The 27,435-nt window shown below is 56.0% G+C and overlaps 9 protein-coding genes across 11 annotated transcripts; all 9 read right to left on the bottom strand.

Annotated features, from left to right (window-relative positions):
* Positions 1–254: 254 nt before the first annotated feature.
* On the bottom strand, positions 255–1,980 carry ABB37_01799 (hypothetical protein; the record flags this gene model as incomplete). Its single annotated transcript, XM_015798444.1, has 1 exon — positions 255–1,980. Exon 1 carries the CDS (start codon positions 1,647–1,649, stop codon positions 255–257), a length of 1,395 nt encoding a protein of 464 aa, XP_015663964.1. The 5' UTR covers positions 1,650–1,980.
* A 430-nt stretch (positions 1,981–2,410) lies between these two features.
* ABB37_01798 (hypothetical protein) lies at positions 2,411–3,675 on the bottom strand (the record flags this gene model as incomplete). The annotated part of the gene is made up of 1 exon (XM_015798443.1): positions 2,411–3,675. The coding sequence occupies exon 1, from the start codon at positions 3,614–3,616 to the stop codon at positions 2,411–2,413; it is 1,206 nt and encodes a 401-aa protein (XP_015663963.1). The 5' UTR covers positions 3,617–3,675.
* Positions 3,676–4,047: 372 nt separating this feature from the next.
* On the bottom strand, positions 4,048–6,455 carry ABB37_01797 (hypothetical protein; the record flags this gene model as incomplete). The annotated part of the gene is made up of 1 exon (XM_015798442.1): positions 4,048–6,455. The coding sequence occupies exon 1, from the start codon at positions 6,358–6,360 to the stop codon at positions 4,048–4,050; it is 2,313 nt and encodes a 770-aa protein (XP_015663962.1). The 5' UTR covers positions 6,361–6,455.
* Positions 6,456–7,045: 590 nt separating this feature from the next.
* ABB37_01796 (putative ribonuclease II-like protein) lies at positions 7,046–10,244 on the bottom strand (the record flags this gene model as incomplete). Its single annotated transcript, XM_015798441.1, has 1 exon — positions 7,046–10,244. The coding sequence occupies exon 1, from the start codon at positions 9,893–9,895 to the stop codon at positions 7,046–7,048; it is 2,850 nt and encodes a 949-aa protein (XP_015663961.1). The 5' UTR covers positions 9,896–10,244.
* A 423-nt stretch (positions 10,245–10,667) lies between these two features.
* On the bottom strand, positions 10,668–11,731 carry ABB37_01795 (hypothetical protein; the record flags this gene model as incomplete). Its single annotated transcript, XM_015798440.1, has 1 exon — positions 10,668–11,731. The coding sequence occupies exon 1, from the start codon at positions 11,613–11,615 to the stop codon at positions 10,668–10,670; it is 948 nt and encodes a 315-aa protein (XP_015663960.1). The 5' UTR covers positions 11,616–11,731.
* Positions 11,732–12,573: 842 nt separating this feature from the next.
* Positions 12,574–15,132, bottom strand: ABB37_01794 (hypothetical protein; the record flags this gene model as incomplete). Its single annotated transcript, XM_015798439.1, has 1 exon — positions 12,574–15,132. The coding sequence occupies exon 1, from the start codon at positions 15,016–15,018 to the stop codon at positions 12,574–12,576; it is 2,445 nt and encodes an 814-aa protein (XP_015663959.1). The 5' UTR covers positions 15,019–15,132.
* A 940-nt stretch (positions 15,133–16,072) lies between these two features.
* ABB37_01793 (carbonic anhydrase-like protein) lies at positions 16,073–18,183 on the bottom strand (the record flags this gene model as incomplete). 2 transcript variants are annotated; one of them, XM_015798437.1, is made up of 1 exon in its annotated part: positions 16,073–18,183. In XM_015798437.1, the coding sequence occupies exon 1, from the start codon at positions 17,924–17,926 to the stop codon at positions 16,073–16,075; it is 1,854 nt and encodes a 617-aa protein (XP_015663957.1). In that variant the 5' UTR covers positions 17,927–18,183. The 2 variants fall into 2 exon arrangements, with proteins under 2 accessions (XP_015663957.1, XP_015663958.1); XM_015798438.1 differs by having other exon boundaries at positions 16,073–18,136.
* Positions 18,184–19,196: 1,013 nt separating this feature from the next.
* ABB37_01792 (hypothetical protein) lies at positions 19,197–19,987 on the bottom strand (the record flags this gene model as incomplete). Its single annotated transcript, XM_015798436.1, has 1 exon — positions 19,197–19,987. Exon 1 carries the CDS (start codon positions 19,884–19,886, stop codon positions 19,197–19,199), a length of 690 nt encoding a protein of 229 aa, XP_015663956.1. The 5' UTR covers positions 19,887–19,987.
* Positions 19,988–20,374: 387 nt separating this feature from the next.
* Positions 20,375–24,380, bottom strand: ABB37_01791 (putative propionyl-coa carboxylase beta chain). 2 transcript variants are annotated; one of them, XM_015798434.1, is made up of 1 exon: positions 20,375–24,380. In XM_015798434.1, the coding sequence occupies exon 1, from the start codon at positions 24,259–24,261 to the stop codon at positions 22,693–22,695; it is 1,569 nt and encodes a 522-aa protein (XP_015663954.1). In that variant the 5' UTR covers positions 24,262–24,380; the 3' UTR covers positions 20,375–22,692. The 2 variants fall into 2 exon arrangements, with proteins under 2 accessions (XP_015663954.1, XP_015663955.1); XM_015798435.1 differs by having other exon boundaries at positions 20,375–24,369.
* Positions 24,381–27,435: the final 3,055 nt, after the last annotated feature.

Here is a 27,435-nt window from a genome sequence, read left to right as displayed (position 1 = left end):
CATCAGAGGGAGAAAAAAAAAAGCTTCGTTACTGCATGATAAAGGGAGAGCACTTTATTAGTTCCGTTTTGCATGGCATCACGATGAGAGAGCGAATGTAACAGCTTAGCGTCCTGATCTCTTTGTAGGTTCACGATGTTCCCATTACAGTAAAGTAATAATAATAATAAAGAGGGACGGTGAGGACGGAACGGAAAGGCTTTCTTCCATGTGTACGAAGAGGACGGGGAAATAGTGCGGAGGCGGAGGCGCGATTAGGCGCTTGCCAGTACACCGTCCATTAGCAACGCCCCATCATCCACGTCCACGTCGTAGTCCTCTCCTGTGAGGATGTTATTCATAAAATACAATACAACTGCCTCGCCGACTGTGTTGTGAAACGACAACCCGTCAAAGTACGGTGTCGTCTTCATGAAGGCGTAGCGGTCGTAGATGTACTCCGTCAAGTCATCGAGGTTCACGTCCAACACGCTCGCTACGTCGCCGCGCTCGCTGCAGTAGCTGTACACCGTCCGCATGATCTCCTCCACCTTGACGCCCGCCTGTTTCTTCGCCGTGACCAACACACTGAACGTGAAGTCGTCGACAACGAGCCGACTTGCACGCGCAACATCGCAGACGTCGCCGTCGCCGTCTCGACCGTTGCTGTCTAGCCGATCGCGGTAGTCCGCGTTGAAGGAGAAGGCGATGGCCTCGACCTGACGCGGCGCATTGACCTCCTCTTCGCCCCAATCTACGCTGCTGACAAGGACAGACTCCTCCACCGCAAGATTGAGGGTCTCGCCGTGCCGGCGCGGCTCTCGCTTTGGCACCCGCTCCCGCCCGGCGGTTCGGCGGGGCTTGCGGGCGGCGTTCTTCTCAACGGTGATCTGCAACGACATGTTCCACAACATATTGGGCGGGGTGGCGATGGGCCGGGTGAACAGCTCTGGCACAAAGTAGACGCGAATGATCGGAAAGAGCGTTTGGTCTACGAAGAGCGCGCGCTGAAGCTGCGACCGCGGCTCGCTAGGGTTGAAGAGCCGGGTTGTGCGGCTCGCCATGCTGCTCGCGGTGGAGAGCGGCTGTGCCAGCGAATCCTCCGCAGGCAGGTATACGCTTTCTGAGACGTCTCTGCGATGGCTGGAGGAGCGGGGTGTGACGGGCGGCTGCGAGAAGGTGGAAGAAGGCAGCATCTCGTTCCACTGCGGACCCGGCAGGGCTGGCCACGTCGCGTGTGCAGTAGAGCGAAGCTGGAGCAGCAGCGTAAAGGCTTCGTTAATCATCCACGTCTGATTCACGAGAACGTGTTCAGGTAAAGTAAGATTTCGCGAGGACAGCTGTCGGGATCGTTCGAAGCATTGGGCCAGGTCCACTGTCACCTTGAGAAGGTCGCGGCCCTCGACCGCGAAGCTGACCACGTCCGCGCCGACGCCGCGCTCGGGTTGACGGCGCACGATCAAGCCTCTTGATGAGGTCGGCAAGTGCGCCACGACTTCGTTTTCGCGCTGTAAAATGAGACGAAACACAATCGGCACGTCTTCGACGGTGCTGTCGGCGCACTGTGCCACCACAGCGGAAGGTCGGCGGAGGTTCATGAAAAGGCTAATAGTCTGCCCCGCGTAAAAGCAGTCCACGTTGTCTGCATTGTGGAGTTGAACGTTGGCCATGCTTTACGTATGCTTGTGCGTGGATGTGAAATTCTAACAATCTAGTTTAGCGGGGAATGATGAAGATCAAAAAGGGAATCTGCGTGAGTTTCCTGATATTCTAGTAATTGCTGGCTCTTCACTGCTCTAGTGTTGTTGCGGTTGGTGTTTGGGCGTTGATGTACGGGGGAGAATGAAGTCACACCGTAAGTGAACAGTTCGTCGAGGAGACAAAACGAATGACGCGCTCAGTACCTTATCCGCGAGCGAAGCAGCCCCGCATAAGGTGTTCGCTCACGAAACGGTTGCGTCACGTAAAATGCCTGACCCGGTATCTCCAAACAAACAGCCTTCCAAAGAAAGCAAAAGACCCACATGGAAGGAGAGACGCAGGTGAGAGGGAGGGGAAAGATGAACGAGGTGAAAGGAAGCAGTTTTCTTAACCTCTTGAAAAGCACTGCCAAATCGTTGATGCCGAGAGAGGGAGAGAAAGCGGGTGAGAATACGTGCAAATGCGCGATTCGAAAGGCAACGCAGTGGTGGGATGACGGGGCAGCGTTGACATCTATTTTAGTGTATGTGTGTGTGCTTTTTATTTTTCCAACTAATGTTTTCTGTGCTGTTTGGCTGTAGCTGTCGATGGGCATTCGCTGATGGGAAGATAGCTAATAAACCCATGGCAACGAACAGCATACAACACGCACTCGCACACCATCACCTTCCTGCCAAAGGCCGGCATCATTCAGAGTAGGAAACGAAAAGAGAAAGGGGAAAGGCTGGTGCTACGGCGACGACACACGCTTCAAGTAGGTCGCCACCTCCCCCTTCACCCTCGCACGCAGTGCTTCCTTCATTGCCTCGCCCGCTCCCAGCTCTCTCATCACCTCGGCAAGCACGTCCTTGAAGGACAGCTCCCCAAGAGAGGCTTCTTCTTTCGCCGAGAGCACTTTCTCGACCGCCGTCGCGATCTCATCGTCCGCGACGGGTGGGGTCGGTCGGTAGCCGTTCAGGCTCACCCGACACACAACCCGGCCTTCGCGATCCACCACACGCTGAAACCCGCCCGTTGACGCGACGGTCAAGGACTTGCCAGAGGAGGAGCGGCCGTAGTTTTTCGTCGGGTCAAAGGTGAACTCCAAATTGTACGCCTCCGCCGCCGAGGTTGGCGTGCACGCCACCACCACGTTGCGGACCTTATCTTCCTTGCCATCCTCCTTGAGGAAGTCACCGTGTGCGCCGGTACTGCCTTGACTTTGCAAGGACGCAGGTGACATAGAGACGCTCTCCGTGCGGGCACGCGCCGCCTTCACCGCGGCAACGTAGAGCATCACGGTTAGGTCCTTTAGGCGAAACGCCGGCATCGATGCGACGTGGCCGTCCGCCATGTCCTCCGTGCGGTAGGTGTATTGAAGAGTCATCTTGTTGGCCGCCACGTAGGTGACCTTGAACCCGCCGTCGAGGTCGGCGCAGTGCCCCACGTGCAGCTCGTCTGCTGGCGATGCCCCTTCCGCCAGCTGCGCGACGGTAAACGTCTCTGATGTGGGGTAGTAGCAGTTGAGGCCGCAGGACAAACCGGAGTCGGCGATGGACCTGTTGCCGCTCGTGGTGGCCAGCAGCATCGACTTCCCAGAAGCCGCCGCGCGTGCCGTGACTTTGCTGAAGTCGATTTTCACACAGAGCGTCTTCTCGTCCTTCTCGATGCGCCACTGGCAGCCATCACCAACAGCGGTAAAGTCATCGGTGAGCAACGCCCCAATCCCTGCATTGGTCAAATCACGCTTCTCGAGGCTTTTGGTGAAGACGTTGAAGCCAAGGAAGGCGCCGGACTTGCCGAGGGGCTTATTGCCGCTGCTGCTGCTGATGAGCACCGACCTGCCGCTGGTGCTCGCTCCGAGACTTCTGCTGAGGTCGCAGTAGAGGTAAAGAACGGCGTTGTCCACCATCATCTGCAAGTTCTGCGTCCCCGGAAAGTCGAAGCGCTGCCGCATCGTTCTCCTTCTTCGTGTCAGGTGGTAGGTGCGGGTGCGCTGCGAAGTCCCTTGACACTGAAAATAAGAGTTAAGGGAAGGGAGGGGAAAGGGGGTGGAGAAGGGTCAAAGGAATGAACGTTTGATCGTGAGGTCCGCTGTGAAATACCACGGACCGTCTCAGGAAGCATTTATTATGATTACTTCTTTTCGAGTGTGTGTGTGTTGGTAGGTACGATGCCCACTGAAACAAAGGTGGAGCATCACGAGCTGAAAGCGGCATACACACACCGCAAACGTGCAGAAGGCGATGCACGCAGCGGCTCGCAGGTGCTGATCTGCGCTCCCAGTGAAGCGGATTGTCGACTTTTGCAACGCTCGTTTTTTCGTACGTATTTCCCGATATGTGTACATCGCTACAGCCGAAGTGAAAAGAGAGTAAGGGACGCACTTCAATTCTGCTTACATGAGGCGAGGGCACGACTGAAAACCCCGCAAAATTCCACCGACACCGGTGAGTTCGCCTGCACGACCGCGTCCACCACACGCGCGGCACTGGCCCGTGGATGCGTCTCTGCTGCCGTTTGTTGTGCCGTGCAGTTGACGAGCAACGCGCTGGCGAGCGCGAGACTCGACACGACGCGGCGCACCGCCGTCGACGGCGCCGCGGTCGATGCGCGTGGGAGCACCGTGAAGGAAACACACAAATCCGCCGGCCGCCTTTCCAGCGCGTCCCACAAAGACGACGGCGATGCCACGGCTGCGCTCGGCGGCTGCGTGCGCACGGTAGAGACGGCGTGCCAGGCGATGTTCAGCGCCGCACGCACTTCCTCCGTGGCTTCCGCTTCAATGCGCTGTTTTGCTGCCGCAGCGAACAACAGCGGACGGGCGGCCAGCACCTGGTAGTAGTGTTGAATGGCGGGAGAATCGAGGGTGATTAAAGTAGGGGCACCGCCGCAAACCGGCTGCACCGCGAGCACCACGCGCGGCCACTCCTCTCCCGCGTTACGCGGAGAGCCAGAGCGACACGATTTGCTTTGCTTCAGCTCGACAAGAACGCGGAGCAGCGACATCACAAACTGTTCTACCGTAAGACCCTTGACTGGCGAGGGGTTCTCCACGGTGGTCTGCGTAGTCTCGGGATCCCACCGCGGTACCGGATAGGGTCGCAGGGGAACGCGATGCTTTTCGGGCAGCCACAGCTCCAAATACTCTGCGAGGCCCTCCTCGCCGACGGGCGTACTGGGGGCTGGTGGGTAGAGTGCGTGCGCGGCAGGCAACTGCCCCGCTGCGGAGTCACTCGGCTTCTCTTCCTCCGCCGGTGTAGGTTCGACAGTAGGCGCAGCAGGACGTGCAGCTGGCAGTGCCATCGCACGGGCAATCCACTCCAGTCCAGCTTGAGAGGGCACCACCACCGCCAACAAGCGCATTTGCCACTGCGTTGTTTGACGAAGAGACACCTCGAAGGAGCACACGCTGTGCAGCCACCGCGCCGTGGGTTCCTCTTCCGTCGTCGTGTTGTCATCGTCGATGCCTTTCAATACGAGTGTGCAGAGACCCGCTTGAAGCGTGTCCAGCGAGTACGCATTCACCGTACTCGCGTCCTGCAGGCGCCGCCGCACGTCGAACGCGTCTTCGTCGTTCAACAAGGAAAGGTTCGCCAGCATCGCCTCCATTGCACTGCGATCGTGGTGCACCGCAGGTGAGGCGCCGGGCAGGGGGTCTGTCTTCCGTAGGTCCACGTGGTGGCGACAGATCGCCTCGAGCCCGCTTGCGATGGCCCCTACGCTGCGCAGCCGGCCATTGTGATCGTCCACGACGCTCAGCTTGTAGTAGTGCCGCCCCACACACACGCAGAGGTGCGAGACGCCAAGGCACGAAATGACGGACATCATGTCGTACCGGCGTGGGCCAGCAGGGGCCGTCGTTTTCTCGGGGGTTGGGTTCGCCGGTGCGGCTGAACCAAATGTGGCATCTTTCTGCTCCGCCGCCGGCCCGCTGAAGTTGTTGTCGTAGACGCTGGTGTAGAGCACGCTGGCAAAGACGCGCGACGGCACGCCCTTCTCGGCCACCGTCGCGTCTCTCCCGCCTTCCTGCTCGCAGCACCGCTCCAGGTACGCCGTGAGCAGACGGTGAAGGACGGCGGCCACCTGGACATAGGCCGATGAGGAGGAAACATCAGCAGTAGTAGCGTGCGGTGCCATCAGCGAAGTGGCATCGAACAGCAGCGTGTGATGAGGGTAGAGGAGCGGGGTGCTGCGGCGGTCTGCCACGTAGGCGAGCCACTCTTCGTACAACGCATCTGCTGCGCGAGGGGGAGTGAAGTCGTCCTCCTCGATCGTTTCCGTGCTGATCACAAGACTTTGGGCGGGCGCGCCGGTGGACGAGATGAGGGCGGTTAAGAAGCGGGAGTACACGGTGCGCTCCAGCTCCCACCGCGGCGAGCTGGGGAGCAATTTCTCTCTCTCGTACACGTGTGGCATCGCCTCGGCGATCGACCACGCATTTTCGAGTTGGGTGGCGCCAAATGGACGGCCGCAGAGGGCGTTGGTGGCGGCGGTGTAGGCGGGCTGTGCGTCCGATAACGCCGGAGCGGCCACCACCGCGGCAGTGCCAGTGTTTGCGCTAGCGGAATTGCTGTCGGCGTGCCACATGGTCGCGCGGGCCGCGGACGTAAACGCACTCTGCACGCTTGCCACGGCCGCCGCTGTCTCAGAGCCGCCCCGCTCCTTTACCACAATCTTTTTCTTTGCTGTCGAGGACATCGCCTTCTACTCCTTTTCAAATGCTTTCTCCGTTTCCCTTTGCGAATCTGTAGCGAGGAGGCCTGCTGCAACAGGCGGAGCAACGCATTCTATCTGCAGATACAGTACCGCGCCTCATCGTAACAAATATGGCCAGAAGGCGGAAGAGTTCGGGACGCATATTTAAAGAAAAAATGAGCGAAAGAGGAAGCGAAATTGTGAAGGAAATACACGCAGTATAGTCGCAGAGACGCTTACCATTCCCACCTCAAAAGAAAAAAAAAAACCAACACAACTAAAGTCGCTCTCTCCTCCTCCCTTTCTTTCACCACGGCAGCCGACCTCTTCGGTGTGACTTCGCAGCTAAGGTGTTGCTCTGAGATGCTTAATTCCTTTTTTTTTTAATGCGACGATGATCCGCACATGTGTATTTTCTATGTCTTCGCACACAAACATAGACATCAGCAGACGCAAAAATTACCCTCCTACAAAGTTTACCCTCATCAGTGCCATGAAAGCTCGCTGCGGTGTCGTTGTGAAGCGCTGAAGCGCGATCAGCGAAGAAAGAATGAACGCGCACGCTGCACGCACAACAAACGAGCGAGCGCCTGTGTGTGTGCGCGCGCCTCGCGGCATCTTTGCTCGCTTTCTCGCTCTCAGGACATCTTTTGCAACATATCTGCTGTTCCATCTTTCGGCCTCCTCGTTACGCTTCCTCCACAATGCTCGTGGGTACCTGTGGACACGCCAGACGGGCGGCCTCCCGCTCCCACGGCGGCAGCACAATCATTTCTAAGCACAGCCGCCCCTGCTTCACCACCGTCTTGAGCTCCACGACGAACTCCGTAAAAAGCCGGAAGACCTCCGTCGTTTCGCTGATGTCGCCGTCTTGCTGGATGTCAGAAGCGGCGGCGGCGTGTGGGGGCTTTCCCCAAGAGAAGCAAGCTGCAAAGGTCGTAGTGACGTTGCTCGACGGGCGCATCTTCTCGCCCCTGCCTCCCTTATCAGAAGACGAGGTCATCGTGCTCTTGCCGCCCTTCTTGCGTGCGTGGGTCTTTGCCTTCAGGTTGATCGTCTTGCCTTCCTCTGTCTCCGGCTTGCCAGCTCCGCTGCCGGACTTTCCCTCTTGCGGCACCATTCCCTGAAAGATGAAGGTCTGGTGCGTGTCCTTGAAGCCAATCTCCACCTCGGTGGCAATCTCGCTGCTGAAGAGAAAGAAGCTACCGTCTGTGATCTTCACAATGGATGCAGACGTACAGATTTGCTGCGGCATCTGTGGGTCCTCCCTCACACGCTTCTTCAGCGCGGTCAGATACAGGCAGAAGAAGAACTCAACGGACATGTCGCCTGCAGCCCTGGAGTTGAGCCGGCATTGGTTCGCGTGCGTCACCATGAGCTCCACCTGCGACTGAGGATAGTACAGCCCTTTCGTCGCGAGCGTGTCCACAGCGATGGTGCGGGTGGCGTCAAAGATTTCTTCACCGGGCTTTACCTGGCCGGACGGGTCTGGTATGCGCGGCACCTCGAGCTGCGCCGCCTTCATGCGCTGCTCCAGCTCCAGCGCCACCAGCAGCTGGCGGTGCACCATCAAGTCACAGTAGCGGCGGATGGGGGAGGTGAAGTGGGTGTACCACGGCGCCGCCACAGCAAAGTGCGAACGCACATCCTTCTCAGCTGGGTCGTTGGCCAAATACTCCGCTGCCATCAACGAGTACTTCAGCAACTCGCACACGGTGTAGTAGACGTCGGCGTGGTCCCTCTTGATGGTGTCCATCAGTCGCTGCAGCTCCTGACCGGTGCTCCCACCCGTGGGCAGGCCGTGTTGGGCGAGTGCGGCGCGGAACAAGTTCATTTTGTGCGAGCTCGGCGCCTTGTGCCGACGCAGCAGTGCGCCGTTCGGTATAAACTGCACCACCTTCTGCGCCACGCGCTGATTCGCAAACAGCATGAACTCCTCCACCAGCCAGTTCGCCTCGATCTGCTTCTGCACGTAGAAGCCGATCGGCGGAGCGTTTATCCTGTCCTTGTCAAAGCGGAAGCCCAGGCGGGTGTTGCCCAGGACAAGCCGACCGTCGTCAAACGACTTCCGGCGCAGCTTCGTCGCCAATTCGAACAGCAGCTTCACACTCTTCTTGACTTTGCTCCGCACCTGCTGCTCCGACAGGCCAAAGTAGGCGGCTGCCCCGCTCACGTCGAGCTCGACGGCGTCGTCGTCGTTCAGAATCTGCTGGGCCTGCTCGTAGGCAAGGCGGCAGGAGCTGCGGATCACACTCTGGCCGAACCACTCAGGAGACTCCCCGGTCACCGCCTCGGAGATGAGGTCGCCGGCGCGGTCAAACTCGAAGAGCGCCGAGAAGGCAAACTTGTCCTCGCTTGGGTTCAAGCTGCAGTACTGCTCACTCAGCCGCGACGGCAGCATCGCGATGACGCGGTCAACCAGATAGGTCGAGTTACTGCGCATCTGCGCCTCCTCATCGAGGGCGGTGCCGGGCGACACGAAGAACGACACATCCGCGATGTGAACACCGACGTGGTAGCCCCCATCTGGGCGTCGTCGGATGCTCAGTGCGTCGTCGAGGTCGCGCGCGGTGGCGGGGTCGATGGTGCAGACGAACTCCGTCCTGCGCAAGTCGCGTCGGCCCATTCGCGCTAGTTCCTCCGGCGACGGCATCACGAAGTCCTTCAGAACGCAGTCCTCCGCTTCAGCGGAAAAAGGCTCGTTGCGGACTTCACAGCTGGCGCAGATCGCGTTGCCGGCCACTTCGGTCGATGTGGAGTCCCCGAGGAAAGAGAAGACGCTACTCAGGAGAATGTCCCTCGTCATCGGCGCCTTCACCACATCGCCATGTTCGTCTTCCATCAGCGCGAGAGAAAACAAGGAGTTGTTGATGTCGGCCTGGTACTGAGGCAAGATGGCTTGTCCGTAGACGGCCAGCTGAGGGAGCAGCGGGTTGATGGGGCGGAAGCGGTAGTAGTAGTCGCCGCGCAGCATCTGCCCGGGCTGCACTTGGTTTTCCGCGATGCGGGCGACGTGGTGGCGAGAGAGGCAGCGCGACAGGATGTGCAGCACACGGCCCGCCGCACGCAAGCCGGTCGGCCACTCGTACACGCGTGGCGCGTCCATCTGCAACGATAGCGCAACTTCCGCGGAAGCATTCTTCGCGAGTTCCTTCGATGTCTCAGGGGCGATGAGTTGAATGATGTGTCGCCCATCCGGCAGTGTCGTCGGCATCGCTCGGGGGCCCACATCGCCGCCCGTCACCGTTGCCGTCGCCTCCTCCCCGTCGTCTTTAAGAATGGTCTTCTGCGGCTCCGACGGCCACTCCTCCCACGGCAGCAACTCCACGGCGACGACGTCGTTGTGCAGAGCCGGCCCTCGCTGCTCTGCCGTGTTGAGAACGACGTCGCACGGAAAGCGCGTGTTGCGCACAAAGCAGAGTTTGTTGTTGTAGCCACGATACACGTACAGGCGACCGATGACGACGCTGCCTTCCGCGACGCGGGCCTCCAAATCGGGCAGGCTGCCCAGCTCGTAGTTGATCTTGATGAAGCTCATTGAAGGAGCTCCTTCGCCGGTAAGAGAGAAAAAAAAAATGCAAAGGGCAACGCAGCCCCCGAATCTTGAAACGTATGTGTGAAAGAAGAGGAAAGAAGGAAACGCCTGATGTAGACGAGCTGGATCAAGAACAGCCGCAGCTGTGCTTAAAATAGATGGGGGAAAATGTACGGCCCGATCGTCGCGCAGCACGGAGCCAAGAGGGAGAAAAGCCCTCCGTGAAAAGGGCAGAAAACAAGGAGGAGAAGTGAAGCGAAAGAGACAGACTGCTTGTGTGTACTTGTATGCTCGAGCACGCAGATGCGCGTGCTTCTAACACTAAGAAGCGGCCGTCTACTCAAAGGTGACTTGTAGTGTCCATTCAGTGAGAACGTACACCGTTGAATGATAATGAAGGGGTGGGGTGGGGCGGGTAGCGCAGAGGAGGTACGGAGGCGAGGTAAAAGAGAAAATGAAGAGGTCGAGAACAGGGGGGAAGGAGGCGGTTTCCGGAAAGGAGAGTTATTGTTTACTGCAAGAATACCTCACGCTAGTCCCTTGGTAAAAGTCATCATGGGTACAAAAGTTTCTCTTGGAATTTGACGTTGGTGTTGCGCGATATCATGCGTCCGTGGGCAGATCGTTTGGGGTGGAGGGGTGCGTCAGCCCCAGTGTGAGAAGAAGCTACAGCAAAAAAAAAGAAAAAGATATCAGACAGAAGCAGTAACGCCGCATTTGTGAGGGCGCCGCCTTCCCGCTGGGCCGTGACGTTTCCTTCTTGATTTCGCCAACTTCAGCCTTCGCCGTCTTCATCCGAGGAGCTTTTGGAAGACGTGTTTTCGTGAAGGAACGCAGAGAGCGAAAACCCACCGAGCGGGGCATCTGCTGCGGCACCAGCAGAATAAGGGTTCCCCGCCACGGTGCCGCTGTCGCTGCCTTCGCCCGCCCCCGCCAATTGTGCCGCCACCGACGGCGCCGAGTCGCGAAAGAGCAAAACACTCGACGGGCCCTTTTCCGGTGTCGTCGGCTTACCCAACGCGTCAAAAAATGTCGCCCCGTTGGTGTCGTCACGCAGCCACGCCTCGCCGCGCAGGCCGCGCTCCAGCACCTCCAGCACATGCGCGCGCAGGTGTGGTGCCATGCCGGAGCGCACGCCGCCCACCAAATCGGCCTCCACATTGCAGATCTGCAACGAGCTCCGCAGCATTCGTATGCCATCCGGCACCCGCTCCTTCTCCGTCACGCTCATGAGCGTCTCCAGCGTGGCGGTCGCAGCGTCTGACGCGGCGGGCACGATGTGGTGCACCGAGTAGCCGGCAGCAGTCGTCCACATGGCGCGCTCCGCGGCGAGTTGCTCTCCTGTCGGCACAAAAGGTGGCACCCCGCCTTTGGAGGCGTTGTGGCGCCCGCCCAGCTCCACCTGCAGCACGTAGTCCACGACCTGGTGCACCATTCGAGCGGCGGCCTGCTCGGAGAGGAGGTCGGCCTGCACCCGCTGCTGCTGGGCGTGGGCGGAGGAGCTGCCACGCTCCAGTGCGAGGGCGTCCTGCGCGGCCTGAAGGTTGAGCCCTTCCACCGCGCCACCACGACGAACTCTCTTTGCGGCTACGTCGGCGGTGGTGGCCGAGGCGGACTCTTTGCTCTCCGCGCCACGCTTGTGCCCGGCGAGGGGAACCTTCACGGCAGCCTTGTCCTCCTCTGCTGCCGTCTTCGTGTTGCGCAGCAAGTCGTTGAAGTCCATGATGTCAGTTACAGAGTTTTTGTTCCCCGTTGTGCTCACTAGGGTGAATGAATGCGCCACCTTGCGATCTCTTCGCAACGGTGCGCGTCCCTGCCGTCGTATACGTCGATGTACCTAGTGACAACAGAAGAAAACGAGAGAGTGTGTGCGTGCGTGGAAGGATTAAATGCGGATGGAGGTACACTTTACTAGTACTCCGGCACATCAGTCTCTCTTTCCAAGACAGCTCAATAGCGCCACAGAAGATGCCAGTGTTCCTCGTTCCGTCTCGCATGCCGGTAAACAGAACTGTGCGTTGCGGCAAAGAACCGGCCCCCCTCCCATTCCTCGTTCTCTCTGCAAATGAGAAAGCGGGTGTTACCAACGACTGTTGCCGCAACAGAATTTTTCATTCGCACCTGAAAGACCCAGCACGATATGCAATTAAAGAGCTGATGTGTTTCCTGTTTTGGTCTCTGTCTCGTTGTTGCTGTTGTTTCTTTTTAAAACAAAGATCTTACACGTTTGTTTGCTCTTACCATCGTTGAAATCGCACGATTACTTATCGCGTTACGCATCACCATCATCGGTCGAGTAAAAAGCACCGCCACATCACGGAGCAACACGGAGAGATAGTTTACTTCTCGCACACACACACACACCCACACAAAGTTTATTCGCCCAGAATTGTTCCTTCAAGTCGAACTCGCCTTCTTTGTGTCAACTATTTTTTAAAAAAGCAGCACCTCAGTCGTGACGCCATCCACGCGACACAACACCAGCTTTTCCGAGTCATCGTGTTGCGTGGAAACTCACCTATTAAAGATTAAAACACGTTACATAAATTCCACGAATAGAACTATTACACGTTAATTAGCAATATATATATATAAAGGACGAAGGAGGAGAGGACAGACGCTGTCAGCGCCGCATTCAGCCTGCAGGACACCCGCAGAGCCAGTTCCGGTGTGAAAAAGCTTTACGAGAGACGCTGGAGATAGGTTGACAGCACCGCGCTCATCGGTGGCGCCGTGTAGGCTGGCTCACCGAGCACCTCTTCTAACCACTTATCCGCTTGGATCATCTGCTGTGCCGTCGCTAGTGACCCCTGTTGCCCAGCCGCCACGCCGTTCTCGTAGGAGTCTTGGATGGACGTCATGTCCTTAAAGAAGGACTGCAACTGTTGCTGCCGCTGGCGCCGCGCCGCGCCGTCCGCACTGTCACCCTCCTCCTCCCCTCCTGTCCACTCGAACGTGGAGGACTGCGAGGCGCCGGATGGAAGATGCAGCACCTTAAAGCCCGTCACCGCGTCCACTGCAGCGAGGCGTTGGCTGTTGAGGTGCAGGGCGGCCATGTGGCGCAGCGGGAAGCGCGACGCACGCGGCACACGGCGGACCACCTCTCCCAGCTGCGGCACTTTCTGTGCGTCGTCGTCGCCCTCCGCCGCAGCAGAGGAGGCAGCGCAGCAGCGCAGCTCCACCAGCGAGGTGTCGGACAAGGCGGCGACAACGGTGGTGTCCGAGAAAGCGCAGAGGGCGGTGATGCGCCCCCTCGCCACGCTGAACACTGTCGGCTCCTCGGCCGCTCCGTCCAGGGCCCAGAAGAAGAGCTGACGAGCTCCGGCGGCGACGACGTGACGACAGTCCGGGGCCACCACCACCTGCAGCAGCGGCGCCGTCTCCGTGTACTGCGGCAACATGCGCAGCAACGGCCACGGCTCACCGGGCCGACATGCTTTGACAGAGTAGACGTGCAGGCAGTCGTCGGCGACGAAGCAGAGCGAGCCGTCGGCCGACAGGGCCATCGTCCGCGCATTCTGGGACGGGGTGGCGATGGTGGAGTGGGTGTGCCAGCCACCGGCGGTCGTGCCGTAGGTGTCGCGGGCGGTGTACGCCGTCTGCGCCCAGCACTTCACGGCATCCCTGCTCAGCGTGAAGACGCGCCGACCGCGCTTGTCGGCCTCCAGCGCCAGCACGGCAGACCGGTGGGGGGAGTACACGGTCTGCGTCTCCACGTGCTGCTTGCGTCGCGCGTCGTACTCCCAGAAGCGCAGCAGAGGCGGCAGCACCGTCGAGGAGAACGACTCGTAGGTGACCAGTGAGCGCCCCTCGTTCAGCATGCCCACCAACTGGATGCCGTGCCGCGGCGGCGTCGCAATCGTCTCCATCTGCGACGACACGTGTAGCGAGTAGATGGACTGCTGGGTGTAGGGGTCGCACACACGCAACACGTTCGGCATGCCCGTCAGCACCACGGCGGGTTGGCCCCGCCACTGCTCCACCACCAGACCCGTGCAAACGTCCTCGGCGGCCCACTCAATGCCCTCCGCCGACGCGGTCACACGCATCTGGAGCAAATCAACGACCGCCAGCGTGGACGTCCCACACGACACGAGCAGCTGCGCACCGGCGTCGCGCAAGGGCGTGATGGCCCGCATCGGTCCCAGGTGGCACTTAATCTTCTTGTGGCTGAAGGACACGAGGTCCCACACCAGCATAACCGCCTCTCGTCCTCCGGTATACACGGCGCTGCCATCCACCGCGAAGGCCAGCGCCGTCAGCGGCGTGTGGTGCCAGTGATCGGAGAAGCTGTGGGCCTCCTGCACGTCCACAAAGATTAGTAGCTCACCACGGCTACCGCCGACAGCGACGGACATGTGCACAGGGCTGCAGGCGACGCTTTGGATCTCGACGTTGACGGAACGGACTCCGAGCGGAGGGCAGGACGATCGGCGCTGCGGCTGCGGCTGATGCGCAGCAATGCGATCGGCGAAGGCGGAGAAGTAGAACTCACGTGCCTGCGGCGCCGCCACCGCTATCAGGCCCGTTAAAAGCCCCACAGCGAGGTGCGCGTGCTGCGTCGGATGCTGAAAAGCATGCACTGCCACTGCGGTCGGCGCAGTAGACGCCGGTGCCTCACTCAAAGCTACCTCCAGCACCGCCGAACTGGTGAGCAGCACCGCGTACAGCTGACCGCCCGGCTGGGTGTGGAAGTGGGCGGACACCACGACCGCACTCGTTGCATCTTCTGACGTCTGTGGGTTTCCAGTTGCGGTATCACTACTCGCGGACGGTGGCGCCTTCTCGCGTTGCATTGGCGACGCCGTCGCGTTGTCCGACAATGACGCGGCGGAGGAGGAAGAGGCGGCCGCCGCGACTTCTGTGGTGGGGAGGACGATGGCGCTCGACTTGGTGAGGGTCGGTGCACCGCCCTGCATCGAGAACTGATACCATGTCCCCTCCGCATCAATGACATGCAAGGTGGCCGTGGCGGTCGAGATGGCCTGGAGATGCATGCCGCACACACGCGACCCGCCAAGGCGCTCCACGCGAAACTTCTTGAGCGACTTGGGGGCGTAGAAGGAGACGGCGGTGTCCTCGGCCACGCAGACCACCTGCGAGCACGCGGCAAAAGAGCTCTGCATGGGTGTGCTCCTAGCTGCTGTTCGTCCTTTGCTTCTGCTGCTATTCGCAAGACACAAAACTGTGCTCTCGAACTCTGACGAAAACTACCGTGCTTGTGCACTCGGCATACAACTAGATGAACGCGCCAGGTCAACAGAAAAATCGCAGCACAGCAGGCGACGATAGCGACGCACAGAAATCAAACGTGAAGTCAAGAGTGTGACGAGAACGGAGAGAGGAGGAGGAGGAGGAGGAGGAGGAAAAAATGATAATCATTGAAGTGCGCTTTCAAAGATAAGAGGGAGAAAATGGCGTAACTAATTTTGGGACGCCAAATGAAATTTGGAAGCACGGCGCCACACAGAGGAAGCCGCCGACAGAGGTACTCTTACAGTGCAGTTGCAAAGGCAGGTCATTCGGATATTCATGACTGACGAACAAGCATCACTTTGCACCAAATCTAAAACTATTTCGCGCTTTCGTTTTACTTGCGTGCTTGAGAGCTTATGCTAAATCAGAAAGAAAAAATGTGATACTAAACAAGAAGAGACACAACTGGTAAATACAAAATGGGAGATTCTTTTAAGGAAAGAAAAGCAACGATTCGTCCTACACACGGACTTCACACTACGCAACGACGCGACGGGTTTCCAAGATCAACAAAAGAAAAGAGAGGGCACCTGTGTTCTCCTTCTTTGGTGTTGCACACCCTGAAAGCTAGCGGGGAAAAAAACCTTTACACTTTAATACGAAAAAAAAAAAACGGCAAAGAAAAGATGTTGCCGAAAAAGGTCTTCCGTGACGTGGTGATGGCAGGTAGGGGCGTCGCATGAGAAAAGAAGAACGAATTAGCTTCATGTTTTTTGTTGTGGTTTTTACTGTAATTATTATGAGACGTGTAATTGCCACCGCGATACCGAATTCGGCACTTTCAGAGCACCTCTTCTTTCCTTTGTTGTCCAGCTACGATTTGGTCCCCGCCACACGTTTGCTTTTCCTCCTTTAACACACACGTTGGATTCCCTTACTCTGCGATTTGAGATCTCTCTCAGGAGTTCTTTATTTTTAGTCGGTTTACGCCGTCGGTGGGTTTGCCGAGGGCACTGCAGCGGCACCGGTGCCGCCGTACTGGCCGAAGGCCGTATTGGGGTGCAGCGGCTGCAGCTCCCGTGGGTCAATCCCCACGACGTACACCGGCGACTTCCACCCACGAATGCAGGTGCAGATCAAGTAGAAGAGGACCAAGTTGGCCACGCCGATGAGGGCTGCTCTGATCGGGTGGTGCTTCACGTACGTCACAGTCGTTGGCACGGCACGCGCGACGAAGTTCTTCATGCGGGCCCACGCACTCGATGCTGTGGCGTTGATGGACTTGGTGACACCAGCAGCGGTGTCCGACGCCGTCGCCGTCTCGGAGATGTTCTTGGTCGGCGAATGATTGCCCCTCTTGCCTTTGCGCGGCGCAGGTTTCTTCGTGGTGCTGGTGGAGGACGTGGTAGAGGTTGTGGGCGTGCTGGTGGTGGTAGTCGTCGTAGCCTCAGCAGCAGCAGCTTCCTCGGCAGGCGCCGGAGTGCTGCTGTTGCCGCTGCTGTGGTTCGGTGCGGCATGCGGGTCCATCGTGGTGTTCCTCGACTCCGCCGCAGCTTTCGACGCGCTGGAGGCCGCCTTGGCGCTCCTGTCGTCCGGCTTCGTCGTCGTGTTGTGCACCGCTGCCGTCTCAGCGCCGCTAGAGTTCGCGGCATCCGTGGCGCTCTCCGTCATTCCCGGCCCCTGCGTTGTCGTGGTGGACGTGGAGTTGAATTCATCCGCGCTGAAATCCACGTCGACAAGGGTCGAATTCCCGGCGTCCTCCTCCTCCTGGGCGCGAAAGATGTCATCGACGATTGTTTCGTTGTTCACTACGACGGCGCCATTCCGCTTCATCTTCTTCGTCCACGCGTCATCGAGGTTGCCCTCGCGACGGTGGCCGCCCTGCGGAACGGAGGTGTCGTCAAAGCGGTAGATCCGCCGCCCATTCAGCGCCTGCGGTGGGCGGGCGTTTCCGAAGCGGTGGAAGTCGTTCGGCAGGAGCTGGTGCATCGAATCCCGTAGCTTGCCCACCGCCACACGCGAAATGAGAATAGGGGATGTCATGACGATCCACCGCACGTTCTCGCGACACGGCGGGTGCGTTAACGAGCCGTCGTACAGCAGGTAGCTCTCCCGCGGCGGCAGGAGAGAAGTGATGGACATGTCCTCTGTCAAGAAGCACGTCGTCATGGCGTGGCGGCGCGGCAGCGAACCGTCGACCAAAATGTGGCGCAAGGCCCGTACGGAGGTGCTGTTGATCGAGGTGGACGCCTTGAGCATGACGGCCACCACCAGCATCTCGCGCTTCTTCTCCTTCGCCTCGTCGGTGACAAACGAGATGTGCATCTCGACGTCCGGGCGCAGGCTGCGGAACATGTGTTCCGACGTGGCGTGGAAGTGCAGCTCGGAGAAGTAGAAAATGCGCGACTTGTTGAGCGGATCCGCCAGGGTGCACTCACTCAGGTCCTCCGGCAGACGCCCTTGCCGCTCAAAGCTCACCACGTTCACCGCCCCCTCGTTGACGATGCGCATCTCCGTCTTGTCCTTTGGGAAGAAGCACTTGGAGGAGAACTGCAGGCGCTTCAGCGGGGCGTCTCGCACTATCTCTCTCGGGTCGACGTTGGTGAAGGAGATGGGGCTTTGGCGGCTGCCGGTTTGGCACAGTTGGGGCCACGCTTTTAGGTCGGCGTAGTCCCAGCTGTTAGCCTGGGAGCCAGCGAGGTCGGTGTGGGGCAGCCCTGCGGTGCCGTAGTTGCCCTCATGGTAGGGGTGCGGGTCCGCACTCTGCACGAGAGCGGCGGCGGCCAGGAGGAACACCACGGCCAACAAGCAGGCACGCACGTGCGCGGGAAAGTTCATCTTCTCTGGAATGACGCGACTGGCGACGTAGGCGCAATGGAGCGGCTGACCGCCTGTAGGTCTGGCCTGCGTCGATTTGTTTGTGTTTCGTGTTGATGTGTCACTGCCACGGCTCCTTTGAAGAGGCACGCAGAGAACAAGAAGCAGCAACAACAAAGGCTGAGTGGGCGGGTGGGATGAATGGAATTTGCAGAAAGTCCAGTTCAAGCTGAATAGTTTTATTAAATACGTTCAAAGAAACAAACAAAACAAAAACTGTGTAGGTCATTTTGAAAGGGTAGACGACGAGGAAGAGGAAGCGGTGGTGAAGGAAGAAGCTGAGTTGCACTCCAGTAGCACTCTATCACTAGTAAACCGCTCGTTAACATCGAATGGCATTTCAGCTCATGAGGGATTAGCACTGCCCCACCACGAGATGAGGCAATAGGGCAAAAAGAGCACTATGAGAAAAGGCGTAGCACGCGACCTGTTCGACCTTCCTTTGAGAAACTGACCATCCCAATCCATGAGGAGCAAACAGAAACCAAGGCCGTTGTTTGTTCATGCCGGGGGCCTTTATGTATGTAACGAAGGAAAAAGTAACGCTTGTACGTATCGTCGTTGGGCAGCGGCAAATGAGAAAATGTGGCAATATCGATCGATGTCCCTCGCACGCACCGGCACCATTGCAAAAGGGTAAATACAGCTCCGCGCATACAAAAGAAACGACAAACAAAAAACAACGCGTGTGAACATGCCTGCTTTCCAGGAAACACACACACACACAGGTTTGCAAGGCGACCAGGCAACGCCAATGGAACCTGAAAAAACGAAACTGACGCCTTCTCCGCACGTTTCGACATCAATCAACAACAATCAAAACCAACTGATTTTTGATTTCACTAGCATATCAACGTGGGGGCAAAGAGAACGAAAAGACAAGAGAACACGAAGAGAAGAGCCGCGCCTCGGGGCTGTAAGTCGGGGAACGTCTGAAAAGCCCCCCGTTTCGCTCGAAAAAGAAAGAAAGGTCAAAAGAGGCTTGTTGTACACATCGAAGCGATACGGGATCCTCAATGACCAGGAAAAAAAAAAAGCAGCAACGCTTTTATATGTGCTTGGGCTCTAGTACTGCCTCAGGTTCAACAAGCAGAATGGAGCGTGAGGAGAACAGCCACCATCCACACAAACAAAAGACGGGAAAACAGAAGATCAAAACGCCACAACAACTGACGCAGGAATGACGGGGGACGCATTTCTCTTCCTTCGTGTCTTCTTCACGTCCGCCGTATTACGTCGTACCTGTGCCGCCGTAATTCTTGGCATTCCCGCCTGTCTTGCGCGACTCGAGGAATTGCTGTCGTGCTAAGTTGCCACGCGACGCTAAGAGACGATTCGAGGACGAGGACGCGCTGCTCGGGCCTTCCGCTAGCGTTCCCTGCGTGGACGACGTCGATGGAAAGACGAACGCCTTTGTAGGCATCTCTTCGTCCTCCTCTTCGCCACGCGCGTCCGCAGCAGATTGGCGGCTGCGCAGGACCCAGTTGAGCAGCACTACTGTCGTCATCGTCAGCGTGGAAAAAAGCAAAATCCACGCGAAGAAGTGCAACAGCGAGAGGCGCGACGCCCGCTCCGACACGGACGTCGTCGTCATCCTGTTGAGCTCTTCAGACCACCGAATGCCGGTTGTGGTGGTGGTGGTTGGTGTGGTGTCAGACGCCGTCGTCCAGTTCCCACTCGGCGCTGCTGACGCGGTCTCTCGACTGATTGCCTTCGCGGCGCTGCTCACGGCGGAAGTCACCTGATGCGTGACGTTGCGCATGGTGACGTTGACAGCATCTGCCGACGCGTTGAATGCACGGGCCGCTGTGCTGGTGCTCTTCTCCGCGTACACAACTGTGGGCTTCACGGACCCGAGGGTGGGCGGTGGCGGCGGCGCGGTGTCGACAATTATGGAATGTCGTGGGAAGGAAGGATTCATTGATCGAACGAGGGACTCGATGGTGTGTCGACTGTTTTCTTCTTTTTCTTCTTGATTGGTGAATGCAGCAGTGAACTCAACAATCACACGCAAATAAATCTAGGATGCACAAGTCGGAAGAGAAGGAGAGAAAGAGAAAGAGAGAAGGAAAAAAGAAACGGAATGCCAAGTGAATTGATTCGACTGCTCAACACGCAGACTTACAACGCAAAAGAAGTCCCACACAAGCGCACAGGTTATAGTCTCTGCGTGGTAAAAAAAACACTTGGCGAAAAGCCTTTTCGAACCTGTGAACATCACCACCGGGGCCGTCTTCAAGCGGGAACCTACGCAAATCACTTAGGCGATGGTAGACGACGGCGAAATACAAAGAAAAGGGGGACCGAAAGGCAAGACTTCCTTCAAGTAGGCTCCGCTTATTGGCCCCGCCCTCGCCCCTTTCTTCTTTCACCGCTGCTCCGATCCTCCTCTAACGTGACTACTACAGATTTGCAAGTCGAGAAAACGTAAAGAACCAAAAGCAAAATAATTGAATGGAGATTTCAAATGCGTTAACCCGAGAAACATTTTCTCAAAACAAAGAAAGAAAGAAACGGAAAAAAGGACTCGAGTCCGCCTTTTCCAACGCCCCTTGAATGGAGGGGGAGGGAGGGAGAGGGAATTTGCATCCAACATTTTATTTTTGATCGTTTTCTTTGTCGTTTTCTTTCGAACATAGAAATTGGTATTACAGACATGTGCATTCGCTTTATCTTAGGTACGAAATCAAAGAAAACAGTTCCCCTTTCTCTTTCTTTTGATGACCCCTCCTCCGCGCCTGTAGACGACAGCAAACAGGATTGAGAGAGAGAGAGAGAGACTAACAGGAGGGGGGACCCAGGTTTTGGAGCACGCGGTTTTCGATGCTTCCTCCTCCTTGTCTTTACGCCCCCGCCTTTCACACACACACACACGCACGTCAAGATGTCTACCACGTACCTCTGCGATTGCGCGCAGCTAAACATCACGTCAGCCGACAGTTCGGCAGGACAGAAAAAAAAAGGAGAAAGAGAGAGCGAGAAAAGAGGAGAGAGAGCACTTTATATAAAAAGCGTTCACGTGATATAACAAGAAAAGAAGAAGAAGGGAAATAAAGAGAAGAAAAAAGAATCCGCCTTTATATAAAAAAGGAAACACAAAAATAACATCTGTGGCTTAAACAAACGGAACGCGACTCCGTTGAGGTCAAACAAGTAAAGAAATGGAGTCGTGGTTTTGAGGATTTCTCCTCTGTCTGGATTAAGGAGGGCAGGGTGGAAAGGTTTGTTAGGTTTTTTCTTTTCCTTTTTTTTTGGCGAAAGCCATGGAAGGAAAACAAAAAGGAGAGGAGGGAAGAGATTTAAGACAGGACAAGAAAAACACTTAAGCAATGAAAACTGAAACGTGAAATGTATTACTGTTTTTTAAATTGTTTTTTGAAGGTGGAGAGAAAAAGAGGAGACGCCCCCGACAATGGTGAGATGCACGGTCGTAGCCTCCTCATTGCCGATCAGAGTGGAGCGGAACCTCTTCTTACAGTATTCCCAGAAAAGAATGAATGCTCTGCTTGTGCGCATTTTTTTTTCGCGCAGTCTATCGACAATCATTGTATCCGTTTTTTTACCTCCTACTTTCTCTGAAGAAAAAGATGAGAACAAAAAAAGAGCACCGATACCCAAGCGTGTCAACGCCCCGGATACGGGAAGTCGACAAACTTGATGGAGAAAACAAAAAGAAAAGAAAAGAAGAATAAGGGCACTAAAGAACGAACGAACCCATCCATATAGCAAGCTCCACGTCCTCTTCCTTTTTCGTATATTCTTCAGCGCTGCGCAAAAACATCTACTGCTGCTTGCTCTAATTTCAACCCAACTTGTCAGCTGTGCATCTCTCTCTCACACACACACAAGAAACCGTAATCGTTTTTGTATTTCTTCTGGTCACACCACACGAAAGCTGTCAAAAGCCCGGCAATCCAGTGACGTGTGCTCGACCTACATGCGTTGATGGCAATTCGATCTCAGCCACAAAGTGCCTCCGCAATCCGCATGTGTCAGGGAGAAGCGTGTGTTTGCGTCCTGTTACATTTCACAAGCAACATCATCTTCTGTCTTCAAACAAAGAGTGAAGACGAAGGAGAGGCAAAGCAACGGCAAGAAGTGTTCGTGAAGTGCACCCTTCCCACGCACAGGCCGCGATAACGCAACGACGTGGGAAGCAACAAGAACACTCTCTACGTCACCAACCTGACTCGCGAGCGAAAAAAAAGAAAAAAGCGTATATGAATTCCAAGACGCTGACACAGTCAACCCGCACGCGGAAAGTGCACCCGGAAGCAAAAATTGGGCTTTCAAATGGACTCCACAACAAAGCCAACACGGCAAAACACTTGGTGAGAACTACCGTTTTCTTTTCGATGGACTTCGACAGGGTGAGTGTGGCCGGTGGGAGAAAAAGCTGGAAACGAGGGGTGAAGCAGACATCGGTAACGATCTGCCAACTCACACAAGCGAGCATAACTGACCGGCAAAGGTATGAAACCAAGAAACAGACTTAAAAATAAAAAGTGTGGCGCGGACACTTTCGGCCAACCGCTCGAGGAGTTCGTGTAAAGAGGGGAGGAGGGAGAGGGGAGGGCGAAGAGGCATGACATTCTACACGGCCGTCTCCCTAGCCGCCATTCACCCCGCTCACCCTGGTCAGGCGGTAGGCACAAGTCACGGCGCACGGCGGGAATGCTCGGGCGCGGAGGCGTCACATGTGAAAAGAAAAACCCTGTCCCCAAAGCTTACAGCGGGATGTTGCCGTGCTTCTTCCACGGGTTGCGCAGCTGCTTGCGGGACAGACGCTCCAGATCCTCGCACACACGCAGGCGGGTCTCGCTGGGGTCGATGACGGCGTCGACGAAGCCCTTGCGCGCCGCCGAGAGCGGGGTGCAGAAGGCCTTCTCGTATTCCTTCACTCGCTCCGCCTGCTGCTCGGCCGACTCCTTCGAGTACAGCAGCTTCACGGCGCCTGGGGCACCCATCACGGCAATCTCCGCGCGCGGCCAGGCGTAGTTGCTGTCACCGCGCAGGTGCTTCGAGCTCATCACATCGTAGGCGCCACCGTAGGCCTTGCGCGTAATAACCGTGATCTTCGGCACCGTAGCCTCGGCGAAGGCGTAAAGCAGCTTCGCACCGTGGCGGATAATACCGCCATACTCCTGCTGCACACCGGGCAGGAAGCCAGGCACATCCACGAAGGTGAGAATCGGGATGTTGAAGGCATCGGCGAAGCGCACCATACGCGCGGCCTTGACGGAGGAGTCGATGTCGAGCACGCCAGCCTGCACCTTCGGCTGGTTCGCGATGATGCAAACGCTGCGGCCCTCGACGCGGGCAAAGCCGCAGATGATGTTCTTGGCGAACTGCGGCTGAATCTCAAAGAAGGAGTTCATGTCCACCACCGGGAAGATGGCATCACGCATGTCGTACGCCTCCTTCGCCTCCAGCGGCACCACCGTCTTCAGCGACGACACATCGCGCATGCGGCTGTCCACCGACGGCACGATCGGCGCTGCGTCGCGGTTGCACAGGGGGAGGTACGAGTAAAGGCGGCGCAGCTGAGACATGGCGACGATGTCGTTCGCGAAGGTACCGGCCGACACACCGGACTTCGTGGCGTGCACGCGCGGGCCGCCGAGCTCCTCCTTCGTGACGAGCTTACCGCCCACGGCGCTCACCACCTCGGGGCCCGTCACGAACATGTACGACGAGTTGTCCACCATGAAGGTGAAGTCGGTGATGGCGGGGGAGTAGACCGCACCGCCGGCGCAGGGCCCCATAATGACGGAGATCTGTGGAATCACACCGGAGGAGAGCGTGTTGCGCAGGAAGATGTCGGCGTACCCGGCGAGCGAGTTCACACCCTCCTGAATACGGGCACCGCCGGAGTCGTTGAAACCGATCAGCGGAACACCAATCTTGGCAGCCTCGTCCATGATCTTCACCACCTTGGCGGCGTTTGTGCCGGAGAGGGAGCCGCCGAGCACGGCGAAGTCGTGCGAAAAGAGAAAGACCGGGCGGCCAAAGACCTTGCCGCTACCCGTGATGAAGCCGTCGCCGGCCACCTTCTTCTTCTCCATGCCAAACATGTAGCACTCGTGCTCCACGAGGGAGTCACGCTCGCGGAAGGAGCCGGGGTCGCAGAAGAGCTGAATGCGCTCCATGGCGGTCAGGCGCTCCTTCGTGTGGCGCTTCTCCTCGGCCGACGTCGTCTTGTGCGTGTGGCGGTTGAACTCCTGCACCATGTCGGTGGTGCTGCACCGAGCCGCGCACGCCGTGGCGGCTGCCGCAAATCCGAGACGGCGCATCATTGTTGTGAACCGACGGAAGTTGTAACAAGTAAGAGGGCGGATAAAAGATAAAACCGAAAGATAAAAGGTATACCGTTTTCTTTTAAATCAGGTAAGCTAGACTTTTCTTCTTATTAGCTGCCCGATGCAAAATGTGTGTTGTTATTTTTAAACCAAGAGAGCGTCGGCAAATGGAGATCAGGGGAGAGGAAAGCGAAGTGGTGGTGCTGCAGCCAAGGCGAGGAAGGAAGACACCGTTTTCTTTAGAGAAGTCTAATGGGCATGTCACACACATCACTCTTGACGTCCTCGTCGAGGGTGTGCGCCTTCAGAAGTGAAGGGGCGCCGAACGGAGCATAGAAAACAGGAAAATTAAAAAAAGACATTCGTATTCCTCTCTCGTACGCATTCGCACATATGTTTTCTCGGTAGATAAATGGGCGCAACAGGGTGGCGAGAAACGAAGTGACGAAAGACAGCGTCAGCGTCGTGGTAGAGCTCCTTCCAACGGCCCTTCCCCGAGGAGGGACTGGGAGAGAACAAGTGACTCCCGCTTTTGTGACGATGCGTTTTCTTTTCTTTTTATTTCTGTCGTTGTTGTTGCTGCAATAATCCGCGGGGAAAAGAAAAAACTGAGAAACAAGACGAAACAGGGAAACTAGCCAAATCAAAACGGTAGTTGTTGTCGAGGGGAAAGAGTGAATATATATGTGTGTAAGAAGACGGAAGGCGATGGTGCACGGAGTCACGGAGAAAAGAGAAGTAATTAAATGGAAAAAGACAAACACGGCGAAAAGAGAGAGAAAAAAGTAATATGGTGAAAGTAGAAGAGTCGGAAAAGAGAACACAAAAAATGACAGCTGAGATGGATGGGCGCACAGACAACACAAAAAAAGGAGGAGGAAAAACAAAAGCCGGTAGGACATACCCAAAATTCACAACGTTGACATCGCGAAATGCAGCAGCACAAAAGCCTCGGTCGACAGCAGCACCGCCATACAACAGAGCAAAAAAGAAACAACGGGGGGAGCTGAGCGAAACAAACTCTATTTTTTAGCAAGAAAGCACACTAGGTAAACAAACAAGCAAAGCATAAAGAAGAGGGGGCTGTTACATCAACAAAAATAAACGAAAAGCGTGATAGAGAAAGAGAAGAGACGATCCAACGAGCACGACGGCGTGGCTCTCAGCTCTGCTTTTTTTTTGTTTTTAAGAACCACATCAGAAGCCGAATCAAGCCCTTCTCGCAGGCGTAACAAAATCGCTCCAGTAAGCGTGAAAAAAAAAAGAAGCGGTAGAAAGTAAGAAAGGCGGGAAAGAAGATACCCATCACAGTAACTTGATCTCTTCAGACAAGTTGTGTTGCATCATCGCGGCGCGGAGGCTGCAGCACTGCAAGTCCATGGTAAATGCAAGGAAAACAAGAACGAGGCACATTTTGCTGCTGTGATCTCTCCGCACCCACACTTCAATCCTACCTCCCAAAGCTGCCGTAGCCTACGTGAACGTTCTTTAGCACCAATAAAGAAAAATACCACCTTCTGCATATCGCAGAACACCTGAACGACACCGTTCTCCTTTTGATTTGAGCATGGCAAAAGCATTCAGGTCACTGCACCCGCTGCGAAGCACTTCACTCAAGAGCGGAAAAGATCAAGAAAGGGGGGGGGGAACGAAAGCAGATGAGGAAAAAAGAATGTTTGTTACGAAGGACGTGCATGTGTATTGTTACCTTGAAATGAAAAATAACGAGACAAAAAAAAAGCTGACAGTAAATGATTTCCCGGAAAGAAGGAAAGCGGTGCCGACTTTTTCTCTTGAAAAAAAAAGGGATGTGCAACAAGGGAGGCCCATCATAGATGAATCTTTGCAGCATCAGCCACAACAAGCAAATGAGTTGAAGTTAATCAAGACATTTAATAGTTAAACTTATGTGTAGTCTTTTTTTTTTCGCACAACACGCACGCGCGGTGCATACGTGAGTTTTACCACACACAACAAATGTGCAGACCAGAGTGAACTGCTCGTAGAAGATAACACGGAAACACAAAACCAAAAATGAACGTATTGTATTTTTCAAGTTGTTCGCTGTCGAGGCACCACCCGCGAGAGCGGGGCACCGGATAGAGAAGACCGTTTTTATAGGCGCACGGGGACAAGCTCACGGGCAACACGGCAATCACTCCATCTTTTCTTGCTGTTGACCTCCCCTTCTTTTCAGTTTCTATCCCCGATGTCTGCGTCGGTTTCTTCACACAAACAAACAAAAAAAGAAAAGTATCGCGAGCGTGACACACCGTTCACTCCGTTCACAGGACACCCTTCGCGATTAGACAATACTAGACAGATCATCACAAATCCGCCAAGCCGTACACTTTAAAAAGGAAAGAAAGAAAGGGATCAAAGTAATACATGGATACCAACAACTCTAGGAAGAGAAGAAGCACAGAAACAGAAAAACCTCCATTAAGATGAGCGACTGAAGAGCTAATTAAAGAAGGGAAAAAAAAGCCGTTTTTACAGCTACAAAGCACATCAAAGGGAAAAACAATTATATATATTGAAAGCAAAAGTTTCTGACAAGCGTCAAAACCCCAACTCTTTCGGATTATATCAGCAGATCCATTTCTACGATGAAATGTGGCGCCGAGTAAACATATAAAGAGGAATTGGTTTAAAAAAGATCGGACAACATTAACAACAACAACAACAAAAAGAGAACACCTACTCAAACGACAACACCGTCCGTCTACACCAACATTTTCCCAACTCGCGATTGGCTGCGTCACTTTACGTCCATTATTGCCGTTGCTGCCTCCCCACAGAGTTGCAGTCCGTCGACTACGTGTGCCTTTCTCCGCCACTGCGCGACCGCACCTCGCTATTCCAGTGTGGCGGCTTCGGCGTGGAGTGCAAGAGAACAGAAAAAGCGTAAATGAGACGCCGCGGCGTTGTGACGAAACAGCAGGAAGAACGAAGAAAGCCGCGACCAAAAACACACGCGAAAGAAATAACCGAAAGAGAGGGGGTGGGGGGAGAAGAAACGGGGGCACGCGGCCAGTAATTTCACGCTGGGGTGGGCAGACTGCACACAAACACATACACACACACACGCTTTACAAACCGAGAAATCAAAAAAAAAAACAACGGACGGCTGCAAGTTCGCGAGGAAGTAGAAAGAGAGGGAGAGAGAGA

This window comes from Leptomonas pyrrhocoris, assembly GCF_001293395.1.
Source record: "Leptomonas pyrrhocoris isolate H10 chromosome Unknown, whole genome shotgun sequence".
Lineage (NCBI taxonomy): Eukaryota > Euglenozoa > Kinetoplastea > Trypanosomatida > Trypanosomatidae > Leptomonas > Leptomonas pyrrhocoris.
The sequence above is the reverse complement of the archived record's forward strand: the minus strand, read 5'-3'. Positions and strand labels throughout refer to the sequence as shown.

Coding starts and splice junctions, on each gene's coding strand:
- ABB37_01791 (XM_015798434.1), bottom strand. CDS start 24,261: ATGATGCGCCGTCTCGGATTTGCGGCAGCCGCCACGGCGTGCGCGGCT.